The sequence below is a fragment of the Podarcis bocagei genome, assembly GCF_964188305.1.
Source record: "Podarcis bocagei genome assembly, chromosome: 13".
In the NCBI taxonomy this organism is placed as follows: Eukaryota; Metazoa; Chordata; class Lepidosauria; order Squamata; family Lacertidae; genus Podarcis; species Podarcis bocagei.
In genome coordinates this window covers 10,410,242-10,438,083 of record NC_138138.1, presented here as the reverse complement: position 1 = coordinate 10,438,083, position 27,842 = coordinate 10,410,242, and the positions used below count along the sequence as shown (strand labels likewise).

The 27,842-nt window shown below is 46.9% G+C and overlaps 1 protein-coding gene and 1 long non-coding RNA gene across 2 annotated transcripts in view; one reads left to right on the top strand and one right to left on the bottom strand.

Annotated features, from left to right (window-relative positions):
• Window positions 1-27,842, top strand: part of LOC308571492 — a 116,865-nt gene that overhangs the window by 861 nt on the left and 88,162 nt on the right. The window lies entirely within an intron of this gene.
• On the bottom strand, window positions 267-27,439 carry BTC (betacellulin; the record flags this gene model as incomplete). Its single annotated transcript, XM_081165533.1, has 7 exons — window positions 267-872; window positions 1,762-1,869; window positions 6,642-6,788; window positions 8,401-8,518; window positions 15,678-15,776; window positions 25,115-25,350; window positions 27,435-27,439. The coding sequence occupies 6 exons, from the start codon at window positions 27,437-27,439 to the stop codon at window positions 1,764-1,766; spliced, it is 711 nt and encodes a 236-aa protein (XP_081021659.1). The 3' UTR covers window positions 267-872; window positions 1,762-1,763.

The window sequence follows — 27,842 nt, the reverse complement described above, 5'->3', positions numbered from 1 at the left end:
ATTCAAACCGCCGACCTTCTAATCGGCAAGCCCTAGGCTCTGTGTTTTAACCCACAGCGCATAGGAAGTTACTAAATACAACGTTGTCCTGTTTCATAATAAAATATCCTGCTTTTATATCTTAACAAAGAGTCCTTCAAAAAAAAAAATTTAAAGTGCAGGAGACCCTTTGCTGTTAAGTACTGCTCTGATATAATGGAAGCATAAGATGCCCACAAAAAAATCATCTACCTTTTGTGTTTTTCAAATATCTAAGAGACAAGACACACAGAAAAGGGAAATTTACACTTTCCAAATTCTCATTACTACAGTTACAATGCAACTCTCTTTTTTAAAGCAAAGCAAGGGGTCAGCTGCGCTCGAAACAGCCAACAGAAAACATCCTTGCCACGTAAAATAAAAAAAAACAAACATTATATCATCAATCAAAGCTGCAGCTATTTGTATAAATACAACATCCAGACCTCATCGGCATTTACATTTGCTCCTAAAGGCACACTTTGGTTCACGAATTCTGCTGTACATAAAAATACTACAGATTATTACATCAATTCCTGTAATATTTATATATATAAAAATTCCTGCTTCTCTTCCATGCTGGCAAATTCAAAGTGGGTTATTGAAGCACTGAAGGGGATATGAAAAGCAGCCCTGTGAAAATCCATTATGTGCTTCTGGAAATTCCTGTTTTTCCCATGGTAGACAATTCCTCCTGATTTTTTTCACAGAATCAAGTCACAAACGCACAGCAATTATTACACCTGCATCCATTTAGCCACATTGGTTTTCAAGTCACTAGCCCTCATGAGTTCCGTCAAGATGAAAAGGGCACTGGAAAGTATGGAACCTGACTGCAAGCACCTTTTGACAACCTGCGGGGTAAAAAGAGAAAGTAATTCAGTCAGGATTTTTTACCGTGCAGAACAACACTAAGCAGAAACAAGCTCCACTGTGTTCACTGCAGTCATTTCCAGGTTTGGAGGACTGTGTTCTTAATAAATTTGGGTCCCATCCTTCCTCCTCCCATCATTTTACAGAATCATGCCAATGGTCATTATCCCACAAGTCATGCAATTCCACAACCACCCACAACTCCTATTCAATGACGCTGTCATCTGCACATGTGCAATGGATGTCTAAACTGTACACACCTCAGCTTAAGTTTTTGAATTGGGTGGAAGCTGGTTTGAGCGAATGTGAATCAATCAGCAGTACAGTGGTACCTCGGGTTAAGTACTTAATTCGTTCCAGAGGTCCGTTCTTAACCTGAAACTGTTCTTAACCTGAAGCCCCACTTTAGCTAATGGGGCCTCCTGCTGCTGCCGCGCCGCTGGAGCACAATTTCTGTTCTCATCCTGAAGCAAAGTTCTTAACCTGAAGCAGTATTTCTGGGTTAGCGGAGTCTGTAACCTGAAGCGTATGTAACCTGAAGCGTATGTAACCTGAGGTACCACTGTATTTCTCAAGAAACGGCAGGATGCAGATGGATTGAGGCTAACATCTTGTGTACTCTAGTTTCAAACACCAGCAAAGGCTATGCACTGGAGTCAGAGTAAAGCATAATGTGTACACAATCTGAATCTCCTAAAATACATGCTTAACTGTGCCTTCCCATAGTTAGAAATCTGGAGTTAGCTAGAACATAATGAGCCCCCGCTCGTATTTTAGGAAAACGTTGACTAGCCTGAGCTCAGTTGATTTGAAGACAAACAAGCTAGCCCAACCATTTCAAATAAGCAAAGCAAGCGAAGAAGTAAATACCTTCATGCAATGTCTGTCTCTAGAATATCATCTGTTTTAATAGGCAGCCTCTTCTCAAATGTCATCATTTCTTCCTCTCTCCTCTTCCTGCGCCTTTTTTTACAGTAACTTGAAAAACAATTTGCAAATATGTGTCATTAAGCGCACATCTAGTCCGTAAAATTAGAACAGAGAAACACGCACCACTGCAACACATGCACCTTAAACGTATTTTATTTCTAATAAATCTAGATCATCTTTTCAAGTACCGTATTTTTTGTCCCATAGGACGCACCTAGTTTTTTGGGGGGGAAATAAAGGGGGGGGGAATTCCTTTATTTCCCCCCCAAAAGCAGGTCGGGGAAACCGAACCAGGTCGAGGAACAGCGGGATGGCGGCGCTGCGCCTCCCTGCAGTCCCCCGAGCTTGTGGGGCTGGCCGATGTCTGCCCGGCGCAAGGGGCGCTCTGCATCAGGGCGCCCCGCCCACCGGACGGCAGGCTGCTATCCGCAGCTTGGGGAGCCCTGCGGGGAACTCCTGCAAGGCTCCCCACACTGCGGATGTCTGCCGGGCGCGGGGGGCGCTCTGCTTCAGGGCGCCCCTCGCGCTGGGCAGCAGGCTGCTATCCGCAGTGTGGGGAGCCTTGCGGGGAACTCCTGCAAGGCTCCCCACACTGCGGATGTCTGCCCGGCTGAGGGGTGCTCTGCTTCAGGGCGCCGCTCGCGCCGGGCGGCAGGCTGCTATCTGCAGGGTGGGGAGCCCTGCGGGGAACTCCTGCAAGGCTCCCCACACTGCGGATGTCTGCCCGGCGCGAGGGGTGCTCTGATTCAGGGCGCCCCTCGCGCTGGGCGGCAGGCTGCTATCCGCAGCGTGGGGAGCCCTGCGGGGAATTCCTGCAGGGCTCCCCGCGCTGCGGATGTCTTCCTGAAGCCTGGAGAGAGAGAGGGGTCGGTGCGCACCGACCCCTCTTGCTCTCCAAGCTTCAGCAAAAGCCTGCATTCGCCCCATAGGACGCACCCAGATTTCCCCTTCATTTTTGGAGGGGAAAAAGTGCGTCCTATAGGACGAAAAATACGGTACATTCCCAAGTAAGAAAGCAAGTGCTTTCTCCAAATGAAATCAGTGACAAAACCTGTTGTGCTTTGGCAACTAAGCAGACCGTTGCCATAGTATTCAAACCCCACAGAAGTCAAAGGAATACAATGAGCCATCATGTGGTAACTCGCAAGTTAGGCCAAAGTAGTGTTATATGCTTCATTTTGCCACATAACTGTGGAAGACTTTGAGGAAGGAATGTGACGCGGGTGGCGCTATGGGTTAAACCACAGAGCCTACGACTTGCCGATCAGAAGGTCGGCGGTTTGAATCCCCGCAGCGGGGTGAGCTCCCGTTGCTCGGTCCCAGCTCCTGCCAACCTAGCAGTTCGAAAGCACGTCAAAGTGCAAGTAGATAAATAGGTACCGCTCCAGCGGGAAGGTAAACAGCGTTTCCGTGCTCTGCTCTGGTTTGCCAGAAGCGGCTTAGTCATGCTGGCCACATGACCCAGAAGCTGTACGCCGGCTCCCTCGGCCAATAAAGCGAGATGGGCGCCGCAACCCCAGAGTCGGCCACGACTGGACTTAAGTGTCAGGGGTCCCTTTACCTTTGAGGAAGGAACCATCGTTATTAGCCACTCAGAGGAATAAAAGGGAAAGGGAAAGGACCCCTGGATGGTTAAGTCCAGTCAAAGGCAACTATGGGGTTGCAGCACTCATTTCGCTTTCAGGCCAAGGGAGCCGGCGTTTGTCCACAGACAGTTTTCCGGGTCATGTGGCCAGCATGACTAAACCGCTACTGGTGCACGGAGGACTGGGGCGAGTGTCAGAGCGCACGGAAACGCCATTTAACTTCCCGCCGCAGTAGTACCTATTTATCTACTTGCACTGGCATGCTTTTGAATTTCTAGGTGGGACAGAGCAACGGGAGCTCACCCCGTCATGGAGATTCGAACCGCCGACCTTCCGACCAGCAAGCCCAAGAGGGCGCTGTTAACAGAGGCTTGCGGTGACATTTTTCCTAGGAGGACAGTTAGGGTCAGAGTCGCATCACACCTCTCTCCCTAAGCTGGGCAGAATCTTCTCGGGCTTTGGGGATGAGGTGCCAGGTGAAGATTTAAGAGACTAGCCTAGTTCCCCGGTCTACTGACCTCACACCACTGACTGTTAGCTTATCCAATCCAGCCTCAGGAGGGCTTTGTTTGCGTACAGGCAAGAGACACAAAAGAGTTCAGTCAGGGATCAGAATGCTGCCTAAGGGCTCACCTTTTGAGCTGCACTTTTCAGGCAAAGGTCCACACTTAATATATTATTATTATTATTATTATTATTATTATTATTATTATTATTATTATTATTATTATCCCACCCATCTGGCTGGGTTTCCCCAGCCACTTTGGGCAGCTCCCAACAGAATATTAAAAACACGAAAAAACATCAAACATTAAAAGCTTCCCTAAACAGGGCTGCTTTCAGATGTCTTCTAAAAGTCAGATAGTTGTTTATCTCCTTGACATCTGGTGGGAGGGGGTTCCACAGGGCGGGCGCCACTACCAAGAAGGCCCACTGCCTGGTTCCATGTAACCTCACTTCTCGCAGTAAGGGAACCACCAGAAGGCCCTCAGAGCTGGACCTCAGTGTTCGGGCTGAACGATGGGGGTGGAGACGCTCCTTCAGGTAGACTGGGCCGAGGCCATTTAGGGCTTTAAAGGTCAGCACCAACACTTTCAATTGTGCCCGGAAACGTACTGGGAGCCAATGTAGCTCTTTCAGGACCAGTGTTATATGGTCTGGGTGGCTGCTCCCAGTCACCAGTCTAGCTGCCGCATTTTGGATTAGCTGTAAAGATTATCTTCAAAGGTAGCCCCACGTAGAGCGCATTGCAGTAGTCCAAGCAGAAGATAACTAGAGCATGCACCACTCTGGCGAGACAGTCCGCGGGCAGGTAGGGTCTCAGCCTGTGTAAAGCTCCATGTCTGAGGTGGTTTTTTTGTTTTGTCCCAGCACTTTTCCCAGGAAAACCCACACTTTACCACCGAATCGAAGCAAACAGCAATCTGCAGAAAATCAGACTGATATTTGCACTGATTCAAGGGTAAAACATGAGTTTTTCTGGGAAAAGGACAGAGACAAAACAAGCAAGCAAACAAACAAACACAGAAACACGTAGCTAGAAACATGGCACAAAAGGAAGTCTGGATGAGGCCTAAGAGCAAGTTGCAATCCTTGCTTTATTCAGGTTGTTTGAAATGTGGCTTCCTTGAGAGGGATCTGCCTGAAGAAGGCATAAACTACCCCCTCAGATTTAGGGTACAGTAGGGGAGCTTGCCGATCAGAAGGTCGGCAGTTCGAATCCCTGCGATGGGGTGAACTCTGTTGTTCAGTCCCTGCTCCTGCCAACCTAGCAGTTTGAAAGCACATCAAAGTGCAAGTAGATAAATAGGTACCGCTCTGGTGGGAAGGTAAACGGCATTTCCGTGCGCTGCTCTGGTTCGCCAGAAGCGGCTTAGTCATGCTGGCCACATGACCCGGAAGCTGTACGCCAGCTCCGTCGACCAGTAAAGCGAGATGAGCGCCGCAACCCCAGAGTCGGTCACAACTGGACCTAATGGTCAGGGGTCCCCTTACCTTTAGCTGGGGGGGGGGGGGAGAAGCCAAAAATTAAAAGTGGGTTTCAGATTGGGGTGACTTGTTGGTCCTGGGTTTGGAAACCAAGGCCTAGACAGCTGACTTGAAAAGAGACAACCAACATTTCCCCTTTTAGAAATAATATTATATAGCTACTTTTGGAGCATTAGGAACCGTTTACAGTTTTACCTCAGAAGTCGAACGCCTTGCAAATCGAACGTTTTGACCCCCGAAACTCAGCAAACCTGGAAGTGAGTGTTCCAGTTTGCGAACGTTCTTTGGGACCCGAACATCCGACGCGGGTTCCAATTGGCTGCAGGAACTTCCTGCAGCCAATCGGAAGCCGCACCTTGGCTTCCGAACGTTTGCAAAGTTGAACGGACTTCCAGGAACGGATTCTGATCGACTTTCAAGGCATGACTGTACAGTCATACCTCGGGTTACAGCCGCTTCAGGTTGCGATTTTTTGGGTTGTGGACCGCCGAAACCCGGAAGTACCGGAATGGGTTACTTCCTGGTTTCAGCGGTCGTGCATGTGCAGAAGTGCTAAATTGCACTTTGCGCGTGTGCAGAAGCGCTGAATCGCAATCCGCACGCGTGCAGACGCGGGTTGCGAACACTGCAGGTTGCAAATATGCATCTGTGGCGGTCACACACAGGGCCCCCAGACGTTTGATGGTCAATTGACCCTGTGCCGCCACTGCAATTGCTTTTTCGGCTGCTGCTACCACCCCATATCTCACGGGGACACACGGAGTCCAGTCAGTTGTTAACATAAATAAATAATCAGGTTTATTTTTAAATGTAGGAACAAGCGTATGGTTTCAGTTAATTTTTCTCTTGTCAGTTTCTTGTTCTTAGTTCCTAACAACTCCAAACTGATTATACCAACTATCTATCAGACTCCACCTAACAATTCCTCCCACTCTCTCACAATACAACTCTACCAACCCACACCTAAACCTCCCTCTTCCTTATTCAACTCCCAAACCTCAACTCTCAACTCCCAAACCTCAACTGACTTTCAAAACCTCCCACTCTAACTTTTATTCCCCCCTTGCATTCTCACCGGCCAATCACATCACACCTATTTTAACCCTTTCCTTATGACCCATCCTAGGAGGCAAATGCCACAGCATCCCACACGGATCACGTTCGCGTGTCCACTGTACTGCTATTCGTGTAAAAGACCCAAAACACCAGAATTGACTCTCTGTGCTTTCGGGTCGGCATACTTACTGAGCGCAGGTGCATATACAGGCAGTCAGGACGATGAGCGTCACCATCACACCTATCAAAGACATCACCACAATCTGACCTTCATCCCCTCGCAAGTAAAACAGATCCAACCTCTCGCACCTTGCGCCGGTGTAGCCTTTCTCGCAGCTGTAAAGGAGGGAAAGGAGAAGTGAGGGTTGTGAGACGCAAAGGGCATTGTGTCAATGCACACCAATGGGCCCCACCAATGCCGGATTTACATATAAGCTAAAAAAAGCTATAGCTTATGGCCCCACTCTCTTGGGGGCCCCCAAAAAATGTAAAGGGAAAAAAATCTGATGTTCATTACCAAAATATAAGATAAAAAACAAATAAAATAAAACCTACACACAGCAACAGTGTTTTGTGTGGTGTAGGCTCCTATGATGTAAGTAAGTAAAGGGTAAAGGGACCCCTGACCATTAGGTCCAGTCGTGGCCGACTCTGGGGTTGCGGCGCTCATCTCGCTTTATTGGCCGAGGGAGCCGGCATACAGCTTCCGGGTCATGTGGCCAGCATGACTAAGCCGCTTCTGGCAAACCAGAGCAGCGCACGGAAACGCCGTTTACCTTCCCGCCGGAGTGGTACCTATTTATCTACTTGCACTTTGACGTGCTTTCGAACTGCTAGGTTGGCAGGAGCAGGGACCGAGCAACGGGAGCTCACCCCGTCGCGGGGATTCGAACTGTCAACCTTCTGATCGGCAAGTCCTAGGCTCTGTGGTTTAACCCACAGCACCACCCGCGTCCCTATGATGTAAGTAATGAGCCCCAATTGCTAGCCTGCTCCCTAAAATATCACTGGTTTGCTCAGTTCCATATATAGGGTGCCTACATTCTGCATGGACTTCTTAACTGTGTTTCAGTTCAACAATTACTTTGATAAAAATACATATTTTGTTAAGAGCAAATGGCTTTTGATACCTATTAGGTCAAAATATAAATAGTTAACTTATTAAACCTCACAATAATTTCATAATTATTGTATTTCTAATAGTATATCAGTAATTTTTATATAACTGTATAATCAAATCAGTAATTTTTATATAACTGTATAAGCCACTCTGAAAATTCATTATTCCAAAAATGACACTTCATCTGCTTGTAAATATTAAGATTATACCAGCAAGAATAAGTCTTTTTGTAAAAATATTATTTAAATCAAGTCTTACTGACGAGTGATTTAAATCAATTTGATTCAAATCAAATCCACCCTGGCAGAAACAGGGATCCTCACCTGACTACAAAAATTCTGGTCACTGACTGATATTAAACTGGGGGGAGACTTGACATCTTCACCTCTGCATTTCAGCAGCAGTGGTGGCAATATGCTTTTCCAAATATTCTGATGTTCTGGAACAGGGGTCAGCAACCTTTTTCAGCCATGGGCCGGTCCACCGTCCCTCAGCCCTTATGGGGGGGCCGGACTATATTTTGAAGGGGGAAAATGAACGAATTCCTATGCCCCACAAATAACCCAAGGATGCATTTTAAATAAAAGGACACGTTCTACTCATGTAAAAACATGCTGATTCCCGGACCATCCGTGGGCCGGATTGAGAAGGCAATTGGGCCGGATCCGGCCCGCGGGCCTTAGGTTGCCTACCCATGCTCTGGAATAAGCCCAGAACTGAAAGGCAAGCTGACGAAGAAAAGGCTCTCCATTTCCAGAGAGCCTGTCATGCCAGAATTCAACAGCGGACAAGTGACGCCTTTCTCTCTACTTCGGAAAGTCGACGTACACGCATGCCGGAATCTGTTCTGCTGCAACGTAACGGCATCTTCCCTTGATGCAGTAGTGCTTGTACTCCTCAGGACATTTCGAAAAATGCCCTCTCCACCTCAGTCCTGTGGTGCCGCCTGGAAATAAAAAAAGGGAGATAAATTAGGGCAGGGAAGTCCAACTCGGGACCTTCAGGTCTTTTTGTGCAGGACTCAAAGCCAGGTTAAGTGAGGTGCTGGGCTTTGGAAAGGAGGCAAAAAGCTATATGCTTTATAAGGGCGGTCTCTTAAAAAGCAGAGACATCACCTTGCCAACAAAGGTCCGTATAGTTAAAGCTATGGTTTTCCCAGTGGTGATGTATGGAAGTGAGAGCTGGACCAGAAAGCAGGCTGATCGCCAAAGAATTGATGCTTTTGAATTATGGTGCTGGAGGAGACTCTTGAGAGTCCCATGGACTGCAAGAAGATCACACCTATCCATTCTGAAGGAAATCAGCCCTGGGTGCTCACTGGAAGGACAGATCATGAAGCTGAGGCTCCAATACTTTGGCCACCTCATGAGAAGAGAAGACTCCCTGGAAAAGACCCTGATGTTGGGAAAGATGGAGGGCACAAGGAGAAGGGGACAACAGAGGATGAGATGGTTGGACAGTGTTCTCGAAGCTACCAGCATGAGTTTGACCAAACTGCGGGAGGCAGTGGAAGACAGGAGTGCCTGGCGTGCTCTGGTCCATGGGGTCATGAAGAGTTGGACACGACTAACCGACTAAACAACAACAACATACCGGGGCGGAGGAAGGGGCGGTGGGGGCAGTCCACCCCGGGTGTCTTCGCTGAGGGGGGTGACATTTGTACGCCCTTTACCCGTGATTCAAAAGCCTACGCTGAGCCGTCGGGCAAGGGGGGAACTGCACCACTTTGCCAGCGGCATTCTCCCCTTCCCCCTTCGTTTTGACAGCTGAGGGAGGCTTAGGAGTCGTGAGCGGGCTGCACACCGAATGTCCGCTATCGTCGGCTCTCTCTGCCCCTGTGGGCAGCTTGTTCTGCTCCTGGCTGCAGGGCACGCGCGCCGCTCCGTGCACCCGAGCGGCTAACCCACGTGGTGGCCAACAGTAGGTGGCGCCAGAGCCAATGACAGGCAGAGCTTGTCACTCTAGGAATCATAGAATTGTAGAGTTGGAAGGGACCCCAGTGGTCATCTAGCCCAACCCCCCACAATGCAGGGATCTTTTAGATCAGAGAAGAGCAACGTCCAGCCACTTTTGATTGATGGGGTCTGTGTGGAGAGGGTAACAACGTTCGGATTTCTGGGCATTGAATTACAAGAGGATCTGTCCTGGAGTGTCAACACAAGGGGGCTTGTGAAGAAGGCGCAGCAGAGACTGTACTTTTTGAGAATACTAAGGAAAAACCATCTTCCGCAGAAACTGCTGCTTGCCTTCTATCACTGTGCCATTGAGAGCGTGCTCACTTATGGCTTATGTGTGTGGTACGGAAGCTGGACTGCCCAGGACAGGATGGGGTTGTGCAGGGTTGTTAAGGCAGCAGAGAGCATTGCTGGCTGCCCACTCTCCACCTTAGAGCAGATTTATGCCACAAGGTGCCATAGGAAGGCACTGGACATAGTAAAAGATCCATCGCATCCTGGTCACTGTCTCTTCGAGCTCCTGCCATCGGGACGGAGATACAGGACGATGAAGACAAGAACGAGCCGTCTTAAGAACAGCTTCTTCTCCAGAGCGATCTCGGCCCTGAATGGGAAGCCCGGACTTTGAAAGTCATCTAATCTCCCTTGCTGTATTATACTGTATTGTTTAATTAGTGTTTTTATGGAGCAGTCAAGTAATTTCGTTGTCCCCGAAGGGGGCAATGACAATAAAGATATTCTTATTCTTCTTATTCTTCTTTTAGGGCAATGTGGGGCTGAAACCCACGACCCTGGAGTTGAGAATCTCATGCTTTACCGAGTGAGCTATCTAGGTCCATCCCCACCCTCTCCCCTGCTGATTTCCCAAGGGCAACATTGAGAGTAAGGAGGAAGAAGCTGGCCCCCCATGCCACCACCCTAGACTAGCTGTTCCTACTAAGAACAGGAGTGTCATGGTCCGGTTCATGGGTGATCGAAGTCCCGGCTGGGGACGTCGGGCCTGGGGGCAAGATGGCAGGGTGGGAGAAGGAACGAGAGTCCAGAAACCAGGAGTCAGGAAGCCAAGTGTCTGAGGGTTAGAGGGCCGGGAGTCAAGAAGTCAAGGGTCCGAGGGTCAGGAAGCAAGGAGTCAAGAAGTCAGGGGATTGAGGATCAAGAAGCAAGGAGTCAAACACAGCAAGGCAGGGAACATGTTGCTGTGGCAAAGAGCCGAAGGGAAAATGCTGACCTTATATCCCTTCCCGGCTCTTGCCACCAAGTGCTGTGAGTTACTAATTGGCCTCACCTGTGCGGCCGTGCCTTGCCTCTTCAGAACAAACTTAGAAAGGCCCCAGTCCTGCAAAGTCCTATTGGTCACCGGGCCTGGCTCCTGCACGCACACCTGACAAGGAGGCATGCAAGGGGTAGGTGGGGCAGTGCCCCATTCATCCCAGTGGAGTAGGCCCCGCTGCCACTATCTACATCTGCTTGAGGATACCCCTTTGTGCTTGCCACATGTAAAGTATCAGCTCCATCTACTATTCATGAAGGCTGAGGCACCTGAAAATTGAACTATGAAGCCTTGAATGCTCTGCGCCAGACTCTTTGGAAACCCAACAGCACAAGAGAACAGAAAACTCGGCTCCGTTCCACTCCGGGAACTATCATCACAGGGGTTAAAAGTTAATGCTGCTACAATAGAATGATTAGCTGTGCGGATTGTGTTACCAGGCTGAATACTAAATGACGCTCTGCGAAGAATGCAGTCCGTACCGTGGCAGATTACACAGTCTCCACTCTCGACAGAGGAGATCTCTCACAGTGGGCATTTTCAAAGAGACGGTGCAAAGGCAAGGGAAACAGGTCACCAGAGGTTCACATCTCAACAAGAAACTCTGGGCGGCTCCCAACAGAATATTAAAAACACGATAAAACATCAAATGTTAAAAACTTCCCCAAACAGGGCTGCCTTCAGATGTCTAGTAAAAGTCAGATAGTTGTTTATTTCCTTGACATCTGATGGGAGGGCATTCCACAGGGTGGGTGCCACCACCGAGAAGGCCCTGTGCCTGGTTCCCTGTAACCTCACTACCAAAGAATGATTAGCTGTGCGGATTGTGTTACCAGGCTGAATACTAAATGACGCTCTGCGGAGAATGCAGTCCGTACCGTGGCAGATTACACAGTCTCCACTCTCGACAGAGGAGATCTCCCACAGTGGGCATTTTCAAAGAGACGGTGCAAAGGTCACCAGAGGTTCACATCTCAACAGGACACTCTGGGCGGCTCCCAACAGAATATTAAAAACACAATAAAACATCAAATGTTTAAAACTTCCCCAAACAGGGCTACCTTCAGATGCCTTCTAAAAGTCAGATAGTTGTTTATTTCCTTGACATCTGATGGGAGGGCGTTCCACAGAGCGGGTGCCACCACCGAGAAGGCCCTGTGCCTGGTTCCCTGTAACCTCACTACTCGCAGTGAGGGAACTGCCAGAAGGTCCTCAGAGCTGGACCTCAGTGTCCAGGCTGAACGATGGGGGTGAAGACGCTCCTTCAGATATACTGGGCCATTTAGGGCTTTAAAGGTCAGCACCAACACTTTGAATTGTGCTCGGAAACGTACTGGGAGCCATGATGGCCGTCCCCTGCTTCCACGCTTGGAGGCAATAGTCTTTCTGAATATTGGTTGCCGGAAACAACAGGAGGAAAAGGGCTCTTGTGTTCGAATTCTGCTTGCTGGTTTCCCACAGGCTACGGTGAGAACAGGGTGCTAAACTAGGTGGCCCATTGGCCTGATCCTGCAGGCTCTTCTTATGTTGTGCATTGACTCCTATTCTAGACATCTGGAGGAATCATAGCAATACACACGTTAGGGAGGAGAAGAGATAACGTCTGGGTTAGAAGTCTGGGGGATCCTTAAGAGTAAAAGGTAAAGGTAAAGGGACCCCTGACCATTAGGTCCAGTCGTGACCGACTCTGGGGTTGCGGCGCTCATCTCGCTTTATTGGCCGAGGGAGCCGGCGTACAGCTTCCGGGTCATGTGGCCAGCAGGACTAAGCCGCTTCTGGCAAACCAGAGCAGCACACGGAAACACCATTTACCTTCCCGCCAGAGTGGTACCTATTTATCTACTTGCACTTTGACGTGCTTTCAAACTGCTAGGTTGGCAGGAGCAGGGACCGAGCAACGGGAGCTCACCCCGTCGCGGGGATTTGAACCACCGACCAACTGATCAGCAAGTCCTAGGCTCTGTGGTTTAATAATAAAATGATTTTATTTATATCCCGCCCGCCCCAGCCAAAGCCGGGCTCAGAGCGGCTAACAACAGTAAAATGATACAACATTCTAAAATCAGTTCATTATTAAATCAGTTCAAATCAAATTAATGGCAACCATTGGGCTAGAGTTCTGTGAGGATTACCAAAGGAGGGGGTCAGACTGTGCCTTGGCCAAAGGCCTGGTGGAACAGCTCTGTCTTGCAGGCGCTGCGGAAAGATGTCAAGTCCCGTAGGGCCCTAGTCTCTTGTGACAGAGCGTTCCACCAGGCCGGGGCCACAGGCGAAAAGGCCCTGGTCGAGGCCAGCCTAAACTCCCTGTGGCCCAGGACCTCCAAGATGTTTTTGTTTGAAGACCGTAAGGTCCTCCGTGGGACATACCAGGAGAGGCGGTCCGGTAGGTACGAGGGTCCTAGGCCATATAGGGCTTTAAAGGTTAAAACCAGCACCTTAAACCTGATCCTGTACTCCACCGGGAGCCAGTGCAGCTGGTACAGCACTGAGTGAATGTGATCCCGCAGCGAGGACCCCGTAAGGAGTCTCGCCGCGGCATTCTGCACCCGCTGGAGTTTCTGGGTCAGTCTCAAGGGCAGCCCCCGCACTGTGATTGTACTTCCGAAGAATGGGAAAAGGGGACTCCCATCCAGACATTCACGACAAAGAGATGGTGGAGGGCTATGTGCTTTAACTAAATTAAATGCACTGATTAAGAGCTCACCGTTAGTGGGAAAGGCGAACCAACATTTTAATCAATTTGGAAGTCTGAGATCTAGCGCAGTTTCTACCTCTGACCTAAATGGCTTCAAAACGAGCAGGATCGTCTCTCTTTGGTCTTGTGGAAGGTTCATGTTGTCAGTGATTTCAGATGAAGACTCTTCACTTCAGATGCCCATAACTCTTGCTGCTAGGAAGACTAGAGTGATTTCAGCCTGAACTGAAAAAATACCTGCTGGCCTTGAATATATTCTACAAAAAATGCTATATTTGGACATGGGCAGAAAGTAGAGCAAACTCAATCTTGGCCCCAAACAATTCTAAACATTTTAATCTCCAGTTGACATTTGAATGAGTAATAATCTGTCAGTTTGCAGTGGTATCCCAAACTAAAATGAGACTTGCATAACTCAGGTGGGAGGTAACAGAGTAGCAAGAAGATATAAGGAAAGCAGCCTGCATATAGTTATTATTTATACCAGGGGTCAGCAAACCTTTTCAGCAGGGGGCCGGTCCACTGTCCCTCAGACCTTGGGGGGGGGGGGTTGGACTATATTTTGAAGGGGGGAAATGAATGAATTTGTATGCCCCACAAATAACCCAGAGATGCATTTTAAATAAAAGGACACATTCTACTCATGTAAAAACATGCTGATTCCCGGACCGTCCGCAGGCCGGATTTAGAAGGCGATTGGCCCAGATCTGGCCCCCGGCCTTAGTCTGCCTACCCATGATTTATACTTTTAACTCCCTGCCCTTAATACAGTGGTACCTCGGGTTAATTACTTAATTCGTTCTGGAGGTCCGTACTTAACCTGAAACTGTTTTTAACCTGAAGCACCGCTTTAGCTAATGGGGCCTCCTGTTGCCGCCGCGCCGCCAGAACACGATTTCTGTTCTCATCCTGAAGGAAAGTTCTTAACCTGGAGCACTATTTCTGGGTTAGCGGAGTCTGTAACCTGAAACGTATGTAACCCGAGGTACCACTGTACAGTGGTGTGCCGCAAGACGAATGCCTCGCAAGACGGAAAACTTGCTAGACGAAAGAGTTTTCCGTTTTGGAGGTGCTTCGCAAAATGAATTTCCTATGGGCTTGCTTCGCAAGACGACAATGTCTTGCGAGTTCCTGCTGGTTTTTTTTTCCTTTCCCCCCCTTTTTCTAAGCCGCTAAGCCGCTTATCAGCTGATCCGATCAGCAGATAAGCCGCTAATAGTGCTAATAGCGCTAATCCGCTAATCCGTCAATGGGCTTGCTTCGCAAGACAAAAAAACCGCTAGACGAAGAGAATCACAGAACGGATTCTTTTCGTCTTGCGAGGCACCACTGTATACTCATTCCTTGCTCTCCACACACCCCTCTCCTTTTTAAACCAGGGTGGCATGATGGCAAGAGTGTCAGACTATGGCCTTGGAAACGATGGTTCGAATCCCCACTCAGCCATGAAGATCACTGGGTGAGCTTGGGCCAGTTGCCATCTGTTAGGCTAAACTACCTCAAAGGGTTGTGTGAGGATGAAATGGAGAGGAGGAGAACCATGCAAGCAACCTTGAACTGCTTTGAAGATAATAGTGGTATTTACATATAATAAGTAAATAAAATGGTTTTCCCAGTAGTGATGTATGGAAGTGAGAGCTAGACCATAAAGAAGGCTGATCGCCGAAGAAATGATGCTTTTGAATTATGGTGCTGGAGGAGACTCTTGAGAGTCCCATGGACTGCAAGAAGATCAAACTGATCCATTCTGAAGGAAATCAGCCCTGGGTGCTCACTGGAAGGACAGATCCTGAAGTTGAGGCTCCAATACTTTGGCCACCTCATGAGAAGACAAGACTCCCTGGAATAGATCCTGATGTTGGGAAAGGTGGAGGGCACAAGGAGAAGGGGACGACAGAGGACGCGATGGTTGGACAGTGTTCTCGAAGCTACCAGCATGAGTTTAACTAAACTGTGGGAGGCAGTGGAAGACAGGAGTGCCTGGCGTGCTCTGGTCCATGGGGTCACGAAGAGTCGGACACGACTAAACGACTAAACAACAAGTAAATAAAATAACTTATGCCAGTAGAGATTTCCCTTAGCTGGGGAGAGTGGGAGGAGACAATTGACTGGGAGTGGCTAACCATGCAATGTACTGTAGATCTGGGTTTAGAATAGCACCATCACATATAATCCATATTGTTACCTGTGCAATTTCCATTTGGGTAGCTGCACGACAGCCTCTTTGTTTCCTGTTCAGCGGTTCCATTGCCATCACCAGTCACACAGTCGAAAATGGCAAAGCCTTCAGAGGGGGTGGGGAGAGAGAAAGCAAAAACATTACACACATATATCTCAAGGACCTCTTTACACCCATGATGTTTGTTTTGCCAGGCACCACCATGCATTGGAGTCAAATAGTAAAAGTAAAGGACCCCTGGATGGTTAAGTCCAGTCAAAGGTGACTATGGGGTTGTGGCACTCGTCTCGCTTTCAGGCCAAGGGAGCCAGCGTTTGTCCGCAGACAGTTTTCCAGGACATGTGGCCAGCATGACTAAACCGCTTTTGGCGCAACGGGACACAGTGGCGGAAACCAGAGGGCACGGAAACAGCATTTACCTTCCCACCGCAGTGGTACCTATTTATCTACTTGCATTGGTGTGCTTTCAAACTGCTAAGTTGGCAGGAGCTGGGACAGAGCAATGGGAGCTCACTCCGTGGCAGGGATTCGAACCGCCGATCTTCTGATCGGCAAGCCCAAGAGGCTCAGTGGTTTAGGCCACAACGCCACCCATAGTGTAAACACAGGAGACTGAAGAACACTCTCCAGTGCTACTCTCCGGTCACAACCCTGCAGGTAGGAACCAAGCCATCAATATTCATCCTGCAGAGTCTGTCCAGAAGGAAACCAAGAAATAGAGCAGAAAGATCAGGGCCATACTGACCCTGTCCTTCTCTTTATTAAGAAAATCCATCAGGGCGGCCAAGGCTAATTCAATCTCCAAACCCAAGCAAGCATGGATCCAGGTTATCAGTCCCGTCTGGGAACATCTACAGTTGTTCCACCACAATCCACTTCATCACCTAGCTCAGAAATGAAGAATTTGCAGCCCAGGCTGTACAGTGGTACTTTGGGTTAAGAACTTAATTCGTTCTGGAGGTCCATTCTTAACCTGAAACTGTTCTTAACCTGAGGTACCACTTTAGCTAATGGGGCCTCCCGCTGCCGCCGCGCCGCCGCCATACAATTTCTGTTCTCAACCTGAAGCAAAGTTCTTAACCCAAGGTACTATTTCTGGATTAGCGGAGTCTGTAACCTGAAGCTCCTGTAACCCGAGGTACCACGGTAGTTGCTACAGTCAAACCTCGGTTCCCGAATGCCTCTGTTATCGTACGTTTTGGCTCCCGAACACTTAAAACCTGGAAGTAACTGGTCTGGTTTTCGAACGATTTTCAGAAGGCAAACGTTCAACATGGTTTCTGTTTTGAGTTTCCCTATTGCATTGAGGCTTCCACTCTCAGTTTTTGGTTGTCATACATTTTGGAAGTCAACGGTCTTCTGGAACAGATTACAGTGGAATCTCGGGAAAAGAACATAATTCGTTCTGGAGATCCGTTCTTAACCTGAAACTGTTCTTAACCTGAAGCACCACTTTAGCTAATGGGGCTCCCGCTGCCGCCGCACTGCAGCGGCGCGATTTCTGTTCTCATCCTGAAGCAAAGTTTTTAACCAGAGGTACTATACAGCATCTTAAAAAGCAGAGACATCACCTTGCCAACAAAGGTCCGTATAGTTAAAGCTATGGTTTTCCCAGTAGTGATGTATGGAAGTGAGAGCTGGACCATAAAGAAGGCTGATCGCCGAAGAATTGATGCTTTTGAATTATGGTGCTGGAGGAGACTCTTGAGAGTCCCATGGACTGCAAGAAGATCAAACCTCTCCATTCTGAAGGAAATCAGCCCTGAGTGCTCACTGGAAGGACAGATCCTGAAGCTGAGGCTCCAATACTTTGGCCACCTCATGAGAAGAGAAGACTCCCTGGAAAAGACCCTGATGTTGGGAAGGATGGAGGGCACAAGGAGAAGGGGATGGCAGAGGACGAGATGGTGGGACAGTGTTCTTGAAGCTACCAACATGAGTTTGACCAAACTGTGGGAGGCAGTGGAAGACAGGAGTGCCTGGCGTGCTCTGGTCCATGGGGTCACGAAGAGTCGGACACGACTAAACAACAAGTACTATTTCTGGGTTAGCGGAGTCTGTAACCTGAAGCATCTGTAACCCGAGGTACCACTGTACATTCGACAACCGAGGTTTGACCGTAGAATCCATTGGACCCAGGAAAAGCTATGTGACAGTAAGACAGCCTCCAGCCACCCTTTTCCAATGGACAGTCTTTACTCTAATCGCATCATAATACCCGTTTCCCATCTTTGAATTTCTCCCTCTTTAATTCACTACTTTTCCACCAGCAACCAACGAGAACAAACTGAGGCCAAGGTTTTTAAATCAACCAAAGCTCCAGGGCTATGGAAGAACAGGAGAGCAGCCCAAATGCCCTCCCCCAACAGAGGAGAAAACTGATGACAACTTATCTCAGAATCACAGAACAGTAGAGTTGGAAGGGGCCACACGGGTCATCTAGTCCAACCCCCTGCAAGGCAGGAATCTTTTTGCCCAACCTTAGGCTTGAACCCATGACCCCCGAGATTATGTTTTTGTTTTTATAAATATTTATTAAAGTTTTCACAATATTACATAATGAAAAAGAAAAAAGAAAAAATAGGAAATAAAAAACAGTTAAAAATAATTCCATCTTTACATCACTTATCTTTCATTTACTTGTTTCCCAGACCTCCTCATACCTCCCCTTTTTGTATTCCAGTTCAATTTATTAGTTCAGCAATTCCTTTCCCTCCTTATTATCCTGATCTTTAATCTTAATATATTATAACATTAAATTTTTACCTATTAAAAAACCAATCTTTCCATATTCTTTTAAACCATTACAGCTAGAAACCACTTAACTTCAATCCAACATCATTCTAACATTCCTTAATTTTGCAATATTTCTGAAAATAGTCTTTAAATTTCCTCCAATCTTCTTCCACCGACTCTTCTCCCTGGTCTCGGATTCTGCCAGTCATTTCCGCCAGTTCCATGTAGTCCATCACTTTCATCTGCCATTCTTCCATGACCCCCGAGATTATGAGTCTCATGCTCTACTGACTGAGCTATCACCACTTCCGTTTAGCTTTCTGATATGATCTAATCCCGGGCTCTCTGACACACCAGGTAAGCTCAACCTGAGATGGAATCTACCGATAGAAAACTTGGCTGTGCAGCAGCATGAGAATGGATGGATTTGACGGCTAACCAGCAGCCAGAATAATAAAGCAATTGTTGGTGAACACAAAAGCGGGGAAGGCTCTTTGCACTTTCAAGCCTTCAAGGGAACACTTCATCCTCCCAGCTCAGACTGGGAGGCCTTCACCGGGGCCTGTTTCAATGGACTTCAATGGGATTTATTTCTGGGTGCAAGATTGTAGCCATGATTTAATCCATTTGCTCTGAGACCCAGAAGTCTGTGAAATTAGATTATATCAAGAATGAAATACAGATGGTTTATTTGATTTAAAAAGTACCCAACAGGCAGGCATGCATACACACACACAAACACACACACACACACACACAGACACAAATTCCTCCCCGCAAAAAAAATTACCTGACAGCTTTTTAAAGAAGATAAACGGGTCATAAAACCAAATGTAGACTTGAAATGTGGTTTGCACACCTGAGAGTAGCAAAGCTTCAAATACAGTACAGGTAAAGGGACCCCTGGCCATTAGGTCCAGTCGTGACCGACTCTGGGGTTGCGGAGCTCATCTCGCTTTACTGGCCGAGGGAGCCGGCGTTTGTCCGCAGGCAGCTTCCGGGTCATGTGGCCAGCATGACTAAGCCGCTTCTGGCGAACCAGAGCAGCGCAAGGAAGCGCCGTTTACCTTCCTGCTCATCTCTTTATATTCAGTAAATTTACTTGTTTGATGCAAATATCATAGTGATCCTGAGAAAGAATTTTGCAATATCCACCCATCAATATATGGGAGTCAGTCCTATTGAACTGGTAAGACAGTTTGCAAAGGCTATCCCATCTTGTTTATCTGGAAAAAGGAAACCAAAGGACCTCCTGTTTGAGACAGTGTACCTTTAGTCCCTGAACCTACATCTGATTCTTAGGAACTGAGAGATAGGAATGAGCACTGAGCAGAAATTTACCTTATTTGATACTTGGAGAGAAACATCATGCAAACTGACAATATCTGCAGGACAGAAAGGCTTTTAAAAACCTATTGTCAGGTTTTCCTGCGATGAGGCTGGTGTACCTACAGATATACAGTAGTCGCTCATGAGAACATCAGCGTTCAAAATGGAAATGCGATTGCGCCATTAGGAAAATTTAGAGACCTAATAGTTCTGTAAGCCAACTCAAGTGTTAATTGAGTTTGCAATTTCACTTTTTAAAATGCAATGCAATTTTTGCTTAGTTTTTTTCCATTTATGACATGCGTTAGACAGCATTTTGATTTGTAGTTGACATGGGCCAGTTTTCCATGTTGGAGGGAATTTGAAATAAAAGAAGTTTTTTTATAAAAAAAATACTCCGAATCAGAGAGGAAGAAGAAGAGCGTTCAGTTCTGGGTTTTGACAGCTGGAGGGAAAGGGATTAATACCGAAAAAGCCATAACGCACGCCTGAGAGAAAAAAGGGTTATATATCTAAGGGTGATTTAGAAAAATAAACTGCAAGCACCATAGCACACTCTGCTATTTATTTTCTTTGCTGGAGCTCTTGTTTAACTGATCAAGAATGACCAACTGAGAGATCCTGCAAACCATTTTAACTGCCTAGAAAATTATTACATTGGTGGCATATTTAAAAGTTGGAACATCTTCCAGTTCTGTGCCATTTACTGTACTTTGAATGATGAATATGCATCACATTTTTTTGGAGGCGGAAGAATTCCCGGAATGTTCTGATACCAGCACTCTAAGCTTAGCACAGAAACATACCTTTCTGCTCTGCTCTGCTCACTTTCCCTGCGGGATGCGGCCAGTGTCCGCCTGCCTTAATAAAGTGTGCTTTCCTTTCTACAGGTTATTCCCTGCTTCTGATGAATAGCCTCTAGATAGCAAGTGCTCCGAGGTAGAAATGGTAGGAATGCAAACTTCCAACAGGCTATGGCAGTGTTCTCCCTTCCCTGTTGGAGGCAAGGGGTCTCTGAATACCAGTTGCTGAAAAATTCACAAGTAGGGAGAGTGCCACTGTAGTAATCAGGTGGGATACATGCCACTGCTTTCTGCTCCTGCCCACAGATTTCCCATAGGCATCTGATGGGAACTGGATGGGCTACTGTCTTGTTCCAGCATGGCTCTTCATTGATAGATTAATCCGGAAGAGCTTTAGCTGCTTGTTTAGTATGGCCCAGCGACGGAGCTGTTTTGGTACTCTTAAGTTCCTCTGAAAGAAGAACAACCCCCTTTTTTAGCATTAATTTATTGCCAGTAGTAGTCTTACGCTTCCTTCGAAATCTGAAAAAAGGCATCTCTTTTGAAGGTGTTTTTTTTTTTTTTTAATGATGTGGGCAGTTATTTAATTAATTAAAAGGCAGGTTAAACAAATTTATTTGCACTGATATTAGCAGCCATGCTGATACCTGTTCAGGGGTGCCCAAACTTTTTTTCAAAGAGGGCCGGATTTGATGAATTGAACATGCCTGAGAGCCCGCCAAAGTTTTTGAGGTTTTTTTTTTTATTGAAGTTGCTAAGCTTTTTTAAGGATTTTACCCCAGGACATATACTGCCATGGGGACTGGATTAAATCACCCCTGGCCGGATTAGGCCCCTGAAACGGACTTTGGACATGCCTACTGTATTTGAAGCTTTGCTACTCTCAAGTGTGCAAACCACATTTCAAGTCTAAATTTGGTTTTATGACCTGTTTATCTTCTTTAAGGGACGCGGGTGGCGCTGTGGGTTAAACCACAGAGCCTAGGACTTGCCGATCAGAAGGTTGCCGGTTCAAATCCCCACGAAGGGGTGATCTCCCGTTGCTCGGTCCCTGCTCCTGCCAACCTAGCAGTTTGAAAGCACGTCAAAGTGCAAGTAGATAAATAGGTACCGCTCTGGCGAGAAGGTAAAATGGCGTTTCCGTGCGCTGCTCTGGTTTGCCAGAAGCGGCTTAGTCATGCTGGCCACATGACCCAGAAGCTGTACGCCGGCTCCTTCGGCCAATAAAGCGAGATAACCCCAGAGTCGTCCGCAACTGGACCTAATGGTCAGGGGCCCCTTTACCTTTACTGTTCTAATGGATTGTTGAATATTACTTATTTAATATAAGTTGCTTATTTTAAAGTTATGCTTTATTATCACATTTTTGTATTGGATTAGATTATTAAAAGGTGTACATTCTTTGATTCTTCAGCTTGCAAACCGCCTTGGGTACTGTACAGGTGAAACTTGAAAAATTAGAATATTGTGGAAAAGTTCATTTATTTCAGTAATTCAACTTAAAAGGTGAAACTAATACATGAGATAGACTCATGACATGCAAAGCCATAATCATCACAATTATAACAAATAAAGGTTTGACATATCTCGCTTTGCATGTCATGAGTCTATCTCATGTATTAGTTTCACCTTTTAAGTTGAATTACTGAAATAAATGAACTTTTCCACAATATTCTAATTTTTCAAGTTTCACCTGTAAAATAGAAAGACGGTACAGTGGTACCTCTGGTTATCAATTTAATTAGTTCCGGAAGTCCGTTCTTAAGCTGAAACCGTTCTAATCCCGAGGTGCACTTTCGCTAATGGGGTCTGCCTCTGGCGCGCGATTTCCGTTCGCATCCTGGGGCAAAGTTTGCAACCAGGAGCAGCTACTTCCCGGTTAGCGGAGCTCATAACCCAAAGCGTGCATAACCACTGTCTACAAATCCAAAGTGAAATGAAAATGAAATGAAAAGGCAGACTTATCCAATGACTCTTTCTTGGAAGCACGGCTGCTTCATGGGATATAGTTTTGCCCTGAGCGCATCTCCCAGAGCTCCTCACAATCCAAGGCACATGATGAGCCGGCCTTTGGCGGGGTAAAACTATGTTCTCAGAAGCTCAGTGGTTCTTTTGACACCAGCGACATCGTGAAGGCTGTACGTTATGGAGTGTGAGGCACAGCTCACGTTGACACCAGTTCAGCAAAATTCCCTGTGCTATTGTCCTTGGGGCGTGTGTGAGAATGACTGGTGTAACTGGACACTGGCCCCCATCCTATTTATGTTTCCAGTTTATGTCACCCTTTCTTCTCTGGGACTTGGGTTATGGTTTTTTCCCACACCTTTCACCCCTCTTCACTGTCAAAATCCAGAAGTGAATAATATTCTTCTCTCTGAATGGTTGTTCTTGAAGATTACGTATTCTGCAGAGGTCAGCAAACTTTTTTTAGCAAGGGGGCCAGTCCACTGTCCCTCAGACCTTGCGGGGGGCCGGAATATATATTTTTGGGGAGGGGAAATGAATCAATTTGTATGCCCCACAAATAACCCAGAGATGCATTTTAAATAAAAGCCCACATTCTACTCATGTAAAAACACCAGGCAGGCCCCACAAATAACCCAGAGATGCATTTTAAATAAAAGGACACATTTTATGTAAAAGCACGCTGATTCCCGGACCGTCCGCGGGCCGGATTGAGAAGGTGATTGGGCCAGATCCGCCCCCCCCCAGGCCTTAGGTTGCCTACCCATGTTATTCTGCTTATGTTGCAAGTCTTCTCCAACAGGTAAGCTAGGGAAATAGAGAGCTAAGCCTCTGTGGATTGTAAACGGCACTAGTTTCTAGGAAGCAACTGTTCCATGAGTCTGCAAAGAACACAATTAACTTTGGAATAATTTGCTGCGTTATTTAATGCTGGTGGGTTTTGACATAAGTTTGTTTAACATTACAGAGCTAGGTTAATGTACACCTGCACGTTACAGCAAAGAAACATAATATATCCAGCAACATTCTCAAGCAAGAAAGGTTGTAAAACCATTTAAAACTGCATGTGATATACAACACCAGCACTCCGGGGCTCGGTCTGTTTTTAAATTCCCTGAACTACCGTTGATTCTAAGGCATCCTAAAATAAACACACAGAGCTAAATATAGAGAACTGGCCCCGTTCAGTAGGTACCCTGATGGACACGGCCACAGCACGGGCAACAAACCCGGCTGGCCTGGCATAGCTTGATACATCAAAAAATAATAATATATAAAATAAAATCTCTCCTGCTAGTGCTGCTTATCCCCCTCTCCTTAAACAAGCCGTTTGGGGTTGATTTGTGCTTTAAGTAAGTTCAGAACTAGAATGTGCTTTTAGTTTTAGGGCTGAGTCCCAGAATGAACTAAATTAAAAACTGCATCTGATCATACACAGAGTGCCTTCCTCCTTGTCATTAAGTGATCACAGCTTGCCTCAAAGATCAAGCAACCAGACTTTGTAGCATACAAAATGAGCCCTGGAATATGTATATTTTTAAGAAGAAGAAGTGAAGCAATGGTCATATATATTAGGAAAGAAGACATAAACTCCGGCCAACCACACTTTTCCATTCCGCACAGCTCTGCCAGCCCGTCTACAAGTTCTCAGATTGATGCAACTAACCTCTTTCATCCAGAGACTTCACAACCGCTGCTTTTTTCCCCTGGTCCTTTCCACAAACCCCTCAGTGCTGCTGCTGACACCACAAGCAGAAACGGATCAAGTGAAACTGCACCTGCTGAATTTCTGCCTGATAGGTACCATAAAGGCTCAGGAACCCCTTGCAAGGAGGTGGGGAGGTAAGACTAAAAGGTACTCCTGCTAGTACAGTGCAAGCAGTGCTTTTTTCTGGGGGGAGACGCATACCCCTAAACCTTTTGTGAATCTAAGTTTGGCCTCGTTGAGGGGCAGTATTTCAAAATGAGTAGGAAAACGAGAATACCCCTAAACATTTTTTAAAGAAATAAAGCGCTGGTGGTATCACTGCCTGTCACACACCAGACCAGGGTCTGACTCCCAGACAGGGAGACTGATATTATATAGCCCAACCGGTAGAGCATCAGCCCCTTTCTTTTTCCTTTTTCCTTTCTCCTCCTGTGACGAGGCTGCATTTTAATATTTTAATGTTGTATTTTAATCTTGTTTTTAAAGTTGTATTCATTCAACTTGTTTTTATTATTGCTTGTTAGCTGCCCTGAAACCTTGGCCTTGGCTGGGGAGGGTGGGGTATAAATAAAAATTATTATTATTATTAATCTCAGGGTCCTGGGTTCGAGAACTACCTCGGGCAAAATATTACAGGGTTGGGCTAGATGGCCCTCATGGCCCCATCTACAATTCTATGGCCCCTCCATGAAAAGGAAGGCAAGGAATGGAGCTGCCCTTGTCCCTTTTTCTTCCCAGGTGCAGCTAGCAGTTTGGCAACACAAACTTTGCGGCTGCACCTGTTGGACGTCTGCCTGCCGCGAAGCTCTTTAAAGGGCCGGGAAGAGAGGTGAGGGACCACGCTGGGAAAGACCCCCCTCCAGCCCCACCGCGGACCCCGACAGCCCCCCCCCCATCCTCACCCAGCAGCAGCAGCAGCGGCGCCGGCTCCATGGCAGAGCGCAGTCCCCGGCGCGCACAGCTCCGCACCTCGCCGCGCGCCCGGGCGCCCAGCGCCGAAGGAGGCGCCGGAGATGCCCGGGGCGCTGCCTCCGCCTGGCCGGGGGGAGGAGCCGCGTCCTTCCCTTTGCGGAGACGGGCGGGCGGGCGGTGAGAAGGCGCAGTGGGTGGAGCAGAGGAAGGGCGGGTCCTGCCCCACCTGGGGGAACCAGGGGGGTTCCGGGCGCAGGCTGGATGCAAAGAGAGCTACCGGTGGTTGTCAGGGTTGTTGCTTTTTTATATATTTGTTGTAATTTGCATTGAAATTTGTTGTGATTTTGTATTGAATATATATATTCAATGCTTTTGTTGTTGCCTATATATATATATAATTTGTAATTTGTTGTAATTTGCATTGAAATTTGTTGTAATTTGTTGAATATATATATTCAATGCTTTTGTTGTTGCCTATATATATATATATATATTATATATATATAATTTGTAATTTGTTGTAATTTGCATTGAAATTTGTTGTAATTTTGCATTGAATATATATATTCTATGCTTTTGCTGTTTCCTGTGTGTGTGTGTGTGTGTGTGTGTGTGTTTTGTGTTGAATATATGCTATATGGTAATTTACGGACCTAATAGGTATCTAAAGCCATTTGCACATAACACATAGGAGCCTACACAACACAAAACACTGTTGCTGTATGTAGGTTTTATTTTATTTGTTTTTTTATCTTATATTTTGGATATATATATATATATATATATATGCAAAATTACAACAAAAATTACAAACATAAGGTCCAAAACAAAGCAGTACAAAACAAAAACAAAGCAAAAAAACAGGGTTGTTGCTTTTTTGTCCAGCCACACTTTCAGAATGGAAATTTGCTGGCACCGCACCGAAAAACAATAAGAAACACCTAGCAGCCTTGGTTTATAACTTAGGGTACCATAGAAGCCCACTGCTAGGGGCCAAGGTCCTTTCGGCTCCCCCAATAAAATATTTGAGGGGCCCCCCAAGTTGATTCAATTGGGGGGTGTGTGTGTGTGTGTGTGTGTGCCATGTCATGTGATACCTGCCCCCTCCCAAATATTTTATTCAACTTGGCACCCCTGTATGGCACAGCTACTTTAAAATGTGATCATGGGACGTCCAGAAAATGTAAGACCTTGCAGCTACAAAAGAATGTGAATCATTCTGACATCAAGAATCACAAAACAGAGAAACCAGTAGGAGAACACTTCAATCTCCCAGGACATTCTATACAAGATCTCAAAGTAGTTGTTTTACTACAAAGGAATTTCAGAAATAGACTGGAAAGAGAAGCTGCTGAATTGCAACTCATTACCAAACTTAAAACCATGGAGAGACCTGGTCTGAACAGAGACATTGGATTCTTATCTCATTATACATGACTAAGCCATTTCTCACCTTCTCACCCCTTGCCTTTTCCTGTAAGACCTATTACAGTCGTTAAGAGTCGTCAACAGGCTCATCTCTGCTATCTGCCAATCTCCCATTCCCACCACCCTTCTGAGTAATACCCCTCCCCACCTTCTCACTATATAGAAGGGCCTGGCAACTTCTGTTTCAGTGTATCTGAAGAAGTGTGCATGCACACGAAAGCTCATACCAAGAACTAACTTAGTTGGTCTTTAAGGTGCTACTGGAAGGAATTTTTTATTCCCAAAATATGTGATCTTCCTGCCACACTTGCCACTCTCCCCTGTCACGTGGTGCCCACATCCTTTGATAACCACCAAGGCCAGCCTTTCTCAGCCTCGTGACCCTGGATGTTGTTGGACTACAACTCCCATCATTCCTAGTCAGCATGGCCAGTGCTCAGGGAATAAAGGAGTCGTAGTTCAAGAACATCTGGGGACCCAATGTTGAGAAAGGCTTTCCAGGACCATAGCAATTCCATTAAAAGGTAAAGGGACCCCTGACCATTAGGTCCAGTCGTGGCTGACTCTGGGGTTGCGGCGCTCATCTCGCTTTATTGGCTGAGGGAGCTGGTGTACAGCTTCCGGGTCATGTGGCCAGCATGACTAAGCCGCTTCTGGCGAACCAGAGCAGTGCACGGAAACAACATTTACCTTCCCGCTGGGAAGGTATTTATCTACTTGCACTTTGACGTGCTTTCAAACTGCTAGGTTGAAAGGAGCAGGGACCGAGCAATGGGAGCTCACTCCATCGCAGGGTTTCAAACCGCTGACCTTCTGATCTGCAAGTCCTAGGCTCTGTGGTTTAAGCCACAGCACCACCCGCGTCCCTCATTACTTCCTTACACCATGGTAAAAAGGTAAAGGACCCCTGACAGTTCAGTCCAGCCGTGAATGACTCTGGGGTTGCGTGCTCATCTCGCTTTACTGGCCGAGGGAGCCGGCGTTTGTCCTCAAACAGTTTTTCCGGGTGATGTGGCCAGCATGACTAAGCCGCTTCTGGCGAACCAGAGCAGCGCACGGAAACACCATTTACCTTCCCGCCGGAGCGGTACCTATTTATCTACCTTAGAGTTATTCCAAAGTAGCTATAGTAGGAATCCCAACCTTATCAAGCAACCTTAGCTCACTTGCTAGAATACGCCAGCTTCCTTAAAAGTGAGTTGGAAGGAAAGAAGAGATTAAGCTCTGGCATTTCTTTCGGCTGTGAAAACCTGTTCTTTACCATCAGTATTTCCTAACAAGAGAAGCAAC